This window comes from Schistosoma mansoni, chromosome W (genome assembly GCF_000237925.1).
Source record: "Schistosoma mansoni strain Puerto Rico chromosome W, complete genome".
NCBI lineage: Eukaryota > Metazoa > Platyhelminthes > Trematoda > Strigeidida > Schistosomatidae > Schistosoma > Schistosoma mansoni.
The window spans coordinates 9,143,546-9,150,220 of record NC_031502.1 but is presented as its reverse complement, the minus strand read 5'-3'; the positions used below and the strand labels follow the sequence as shown (position 1 = coordinate 9,150,220).

Here is a 6,675-nt window from a genome sequence, read left to right as displayed (position 1 = left end):
CGCGAGAGCTTCTGATTGGCTCGTCCATATAGTTTAGTCTCGCCGAAATTTCGATCCGTCTATGTAAGAATATTCACATTTCCAGTATATGCCACATTCTATCGAGAATCTGGTTACCAACAGTGGAGTTTCGCATGGAGTAGGGGCATGCTTTCAAATCCTAATGCTGATTCTCCCCCTTGGTAATTTAGACTAAGGTCCTGGCCACTGGAAAATAATTTACACTATCAACATCTAAATATACTCTCAACAGCTTTTTTATCAGAAGCATTTCATGCCATTTATCTCGAAACTTTATTTAGGGACGTCGATCGCTTGTTGTAACGCAGGATATTTCCTGGATCGTGACTAAATGGATTAGTCTGTTACTAGCCTTGTCATTTTATCTAACAGGGGTTTTTGTGGTAACATCAGTTTGCTAAAATAAGAAAATAATCCCCTCTAACTGTCTATTTAATTGTTCCTTAGCTTGAAGGCTTCTGATTTCGTGGTCATATTCATTTATTTCGTATGGGCCACGTGCCTATTTTCAAGTCACTGCAAAATTTTTAAGATGGGAACGTAAAAGAATTGGGCCACAAGGGTTATTCCATATGGACATTATGAGATCTTTATGACTAACCTGCTTGTTGAAAACGTTCATGCGTACGTTGTTCTCTTCATGTAGGTAAAATACTGATTGAAGGACTATTCTGAGAACCTCCAAGTTACTAGTCCTTAATTCGGTTCTCTAACAAACTTTGTATTTTATTAATGGCTATCCTTTATTCGAGCATATTTTCAAGGTTAGTTTGCTGATGGTTGTTGCCTAGTAAATATTAGGTTCCATGCTAATTTTAATCATTTCAAATGCTTGACTGCGACACCGTTCAGATCAGCAAATACAAAGTTAGCCGTTTATCTTAAAGCTTTATATTTTAAGACAATTAAAACGCAGCAAAGGCAATAGTGATAATCTAGAGTCTGTTGATACATCAGGTGATGTGTCTGAGTAAGTCGTTTTTTTAATGATTTACTCTGTAGCTATGCAAAATCTACAAACATCGTAACATCAAAGTATGTCAGTGCTGTTTTGTTATATTAGTAACTTTTGACGGACAATTTTAGGGATCTCCTTAGCGATTTCATTAAAGAATATCGTCCTGGTAAGCTTGTTTTCTATTTGCAATTGTAACTTTATGCAAGATAATGACGCACCAACAACAAGATTCGTCGATCTTCCTTCACCGGCTAATGTAAATATATTCACTCATGAAAATGGTAGGTGACTTTCAGATCTAGTTAAGTTTTAGTCCTACCTGCTGATTCTTGCAACTCATTAAACCTCATTTTTGATGCTGTTGAGAATTTGGAAGCCTCACTTTTCAGTTGTGCTCTTCCAAACAACCAGTTCGAAGAATGGTTAAAGTGGACTGTCGAAAAGAAAATGTGGAGTTTTCCAATTAATAATGAACAAGGTATATGCATTTGTTTTGTATGTGTGAAGTAAAATAACCGTTTATGATGAGTCCATTCCTTTAAGGTATCTTAATGTTATAATTAATAATGTATATATATTCCTTATTATGACCCAGCTATTCCTATTGCTTAGTATTCTTGGACACCATTACACTCGACAAGTCCCTAAATCAGAACACGGTTAAACAGGGAAGATTTAATTATTTATTTAAACACATAAATATTGGTACAAAGGGGCACCAGATAAATATGCGCCTCACAAATCTCATTTGATTTGTGTGAGGGCTGTGATACTGCCCGGGTACCCAAACTGAAGCAGGAGGTTTTCTTAAGGGGCCACACCCGGAGCCTTTGACCTAAAGGTCTGATCTACAAGGCAGTGGAGCATCGTGAGGAGATGCAGTCCCATGGTAGCCGGTGACCAACGATTGATTCATACGCCATTTGTTCCTTCAGGATCCTGGAGCCCATGTGCACCATTGGTTCGAATCAGGGTTTTCCAACTCCCTTAGGTGGACTCGCCATGTCCACCAGCCCGGTTAGAGTGCCAGACATTCGCTTTTCGTCCTCTTAATTTCGTAAACAACACCCTCTCCACGAGAAGGCAGTGAGTAGGATTTCCCCGACAGTGGCTGTATACCTGAGGCCATGTGAGAGCATTTCATGTCTGTTGATTATTTTAAGGAAGTTGTATCATTCTTAGCTTGCACAGAAATTGACCTGTCTGTTCCGGGCGTTTTGATTTCAAAGGTGTCTAGCAGAACGTCGAGAGGTATTCGATGTCGAGTCTCGTTGCTGGCTATCGAAGTTGCTTTCAATTGATTAGCATGACGTGCCCAAATTTCTGAGCCAACTGCCACCTCATAAACCACTTCCTCTTTCTTTCTCACGATCCGACCAGCTGTCCACGTAGGATGTTTACCACGATAGTCCATAGCAAGTACTTTTTGACCCACTGTGAACAATCTTCTTTGTGCCCCATGGTGTCGATTGGACTGCTTTTCCATCGATAAGTTCCGTTGAGGCTCAAGAACTGGCGTTGGACGGATGACATCGAAATGTGTTCGTAATTTTCTGCCAAGTAGAGCTTCTGCTGGAGAGACCCCGTTAATCGTCTGAGGGTTCGGTGTAGAGCGATAGATAAGCAGGAACCTCTCTAAGATCTCTTCGGTGGTACCCTCCCCTTTAGATTTTTTCAGAGCATTTTTAAATGTACTGACAAAGCGTTCCACTTGACCACTGGATTGGGGATGGAATGGAAGTGTTCGGACATGAGTGATTCCGTTCTGCCGACAAAATTCTGAGAAGGTAGCAGAAGTAAACTGTGTTCCATTGTCGCTAACTATCGATTCTGGGACCCCGAAACGACTGAATAGTTGACGTAGGTTTCTGACTGTGCAGCTTGCAGTTGGATGTTCCATGATGAAGATTCCTGGCCACTTGCTGTATGCGTCAACTACCAGAAGGTAAGTTTGTCCATGGAATGGACCCGCGAAGTCTAAATGTACACGCTATCACGGTGACTTTGCACCAGGCACTTTTGTAAGTATCGGGGTGTCCAATGATGAACACGACACATTGCAGACACTGGTAATGGGTTTATCCATTAGTCCAAGTTGTTCTAACATATCTAGCCCAAATAGATCAAGGTTTGGCCGTTCAGTCAGATAGCATGTTCCTTTACAATTAGTTCCATTGAAGGAAAATTCACATTGTAATTCGCCAACTAGTTTTAGTACACCTGCAGATGCGTTTTTAGCTGTTTTCTTCCATGGCTTCATTGGCGGCTTTCCCAGCAAGTTATACGTTTGTCTGGATACTAGGGTGATATCTAATGCCGTGTCAATTTGAAGACGATCTAAAATGCCGTTTATCTGGATAGTAACGTGCTTATCCGAATGTCATTCTGTTTGAAAAGCTGCTACCAGAGAAAGAGATTTAGACTCGGCTGATTTCACCACACGTGGAGGACGTTTGTACTTCTTCTTGGGCTGGGACGTACGATTCGGTGGACAATGGCGTTCTTTATGTCCACGTCTGTTGCACACCTGACACTTATGCTTCTTAAATGGACAGAATCGTACATAATACCAATCGCCGCATAACCAACAGGCAGCCGTTGGTTTGTTACGAGTTTTATTCGGCTTCTGACTTTTTAACCTAGTAATAGCATTTACACTACTGCAGGTTAAATTAGAATTTACCTGTTCAATTAGCTGATTGTCGTGTCTGATGTTTTGTGGTCGTTTACACTCATCTGTCAATGTCCTGAGTGTGACGTTAGGATTTTAATCCAAACGAGTTAGAAGTCTGGTTCTAATCTCAGCATCTTGTGGTGACTGAAGAGCCTTGATGAATATAAGGCATCTTCTGTCAACGAGCGTAACTTGAACCTTTCACATTTTCTGTTGACGATGTCTGCTAGAGCACCATATTCATCGGTTTCTCGTTTCAACAAATAAAGACACTGATATCGAATACTAAACAATGAGGAAGATTCACCGAATATTTCTGACAGCTGAGATACTGTCTCCTCGAAACCAAGCTCTCGAGGTAACTTTGGTAATATATGATCAGCATAGCGTGCATGTTCATGACTTCCTAACTTGCGCATCAACAGTCGAGTCTCATGCGTCATCTTGTTTACAGATTTCTATTCTAAATGTGTCTTCCCAACGCTTGAACCACGTGAGAAATGTGTTTCCACATTCGGGGTCATAATAGAATTCTGGATTGCTGCTGGCAACTGCATCACAAGAAGTACTTGAAGTAGCATGTGAACTGGAGCAGTGAATGTTAAGCTGTTGCGTCAGAGTTTCTAACAAGCGCATTTGTGCGTCAAGTTGTGCTTTCTGTTGCTGCAGTATTCGGTTAAGCTGGTCGTCTGATATCGGCATTTTGAATGAATTTTCCTTTTTCCCCGTCGCCACTGTTATAATTATTAATATATATATTCCTTATTACGACCCAGCTATTCCTATTGCTCAGTATTCTTGGACACCAATACACTCGACAAGTCCCCAAATCAGAACACGGTTGAACGGGGGAGAAATTATATTCCAAATAACAAGGATAGATGAAGTAGGAAGCGCAATAAGAAATACGTTAGTATATTTATAGATTTTACATGAGAAGCTTCTAGAGTCTTCTCCAAGCAACGACTAGAGCTGATTAGATAAGAATTAGCCAGTATTTCGTTCCGTTTTACAGCACGGCTGCAAAACATAGCCTTTAAAAATATATAATATTCGCAAATTACTAGTATTTATAGATGTTTCCGAAGTATTGCTTGTGCATGTCGAAATCACCGAGTGATGCCGATGTTAGACATGCTACCAAGTAAGTGTATCCCCAAGCAACGTATATATCGACAAGCAGTGTTAGTTGATTAAAGATTAGGTTGGAAGGAAGCTAGGGGTACCCAAACCAAAATAGCACCAGTCCATAAGTCTGTTATATTTTACGAAAAAGCACCTACTTTACACTTAATACAGAAACAAAAATACCGAGATTATTTTCTCATATGGTAGTTTATCAATTCAATCTACTAAAAATCCACACCTTGTTTGTTTACTTTACAGATTGGAATTCCGAGTTAGATGTACCTTTTCATGAACATGTATTTCTGGAAAACCACCTAAATAAGGAACATCTCAAGTGTAAACCATTGGCATCGTTCTTGGAACTTGTTTGCACTGGGCTTTCGAAAAACCCATATTTTAGTGTTGACGACAAAAAGCAACATCTCGAGTGGTTTACACAGTTCTTTGACGATAAGATAACACGAATAAATGCTTCCATAGAAGAAGAAGAACATATGACTAATTTGGAGAAAATCTCTAGAGGAACTTCAACATAATCTATTAATCTGTACTTTTCAAATAAACTGTTCTCTGGGAAATTCTTATGATTTTTTAAGTTTTAGAATAATGACTTACTAGTCACTTCATTTTAATCACTATAAATGCCAGTGTTTATAATCAAACTTGTAATTGAAAGTATGCATTTATTTAGTATGTCGAAGTCGCTACTAAACATGGATATTCCCAGTTTTATTGGCGAAGCACTAGTTGAGGACTCCTTTCCTGAAGTGGCGGTCCAAGGTGTATCAAATGAAGCTTCATTTATTCTACAACGACCTGTTACCGTGATTTTACATTACTGTATCCATTTTCTACTGGGTCAGACAGCCAATCTGCTACAACGTGGGACCAGGTTCCCATACGTCGTCAGCACAACAAGATGAACACCGAATTCATAGCAGTAGTTAATTTATTGGTGGTAATATATAAAAGAAAGATTGTATATAACGATATAATACAGAAAAAAAGACAGATATGAAGCAATTTTAATCTCACGGTTCAAGGGAAGACAAGGAGTGTATACACCTACATCATTATGATCGGTTCTGAGCCATGTCGCCCAGAGTCTCCAACCATTGGTTACGATAGTCACGCGGACCCCAACCAAGTAGTCTGCATCTACCAACATGGCTTAGACTAGAAGTTAGTGACTTTGTGGACTGATGCCACGTTTAGGTTTGACCGCCCCTTACTCTCTTCCAACAATCCCCACTACTAGTCAGCATAGCGCGTCGTGGTAATCGGTCTTCAGGCACACGTAACACGTGGCCCAACCATCTCAGTCGATGAAGATTCATGACCACATCAACTGATTTACCATCATTCCCTAATACCCTAGCATCTAACCTCACTCACCATTACTTACCCGGTGACACCAGCAGATGCGAGCAATATTTCTAAGACATCTGTGGTCAAATACTAGTAACTTACGAGTATCTTCTACTCTTATTGGCCACGTTTAGCAGCCGTATAGTAGAACAGAACGAACTGCTGCGCAGTATACTCGTCCCTTAATTGATAGACGGATATCTCATCTTCGCCATAGGTGACGTGAGGTGGCAAAAGCCAAACGAGCTTTTTGAATCCGTGCTGAGATTTCGTCGGGAACCAACTCTTTATTGCTGATCAGACTTCCGAGATAAGTGAAGTTTTATAGTTAAGATCATGAGTCAATTGAGGCTAGACCACCATCGAAAACCTGGAAGCACTGGACGGCCGTTTCGTCCTATTATGGGACTCCTCAGCAGTGCGCATCCACGAACCCGCTCTCGCGAGATTCGAACCCAGGACCTACCAGTCTCGAGCCGGAGCCCTTAACCGATAGACCACTGAGCTGGCATCCGGCTCGAGACTG

At 40.7% G+C, this 6,675-nt stretch overlaps 1 protein-coding gene across 1 annotated transcript; it reads left to right on the top strand.

The window, feature by feature from the left end:
• Positions 1–557: 557 nt before the first annotated feature.
• Smp_022850.1 (hypothetical protein) lies at positions 558–5,317 on the top strand (the record flags this gene model as incomplete). Its single annotated transcript, XM_018800147.1, has 9 exons — positions 558–645; positions 686–785; positions 823–888; positions 923–991; positions 1,024–1,056; positions 1,108–1,145; positions 1,186–1,260; positions 1,293–1,457; positions 5,040–5,317. The coding sequence occupies exons 2-9, from the start codon at positions 754–756 to the stop codon at positions 5,315–5,317; spliced, it is 756 nt and encodes a 251-aa protein (XP_018653990.1). The 5' UTR covers positions 558–645; positions 686–753.
• Between the last annotated feature and the right edge of the window lie 1,358 nt (positions 5,318–6,675).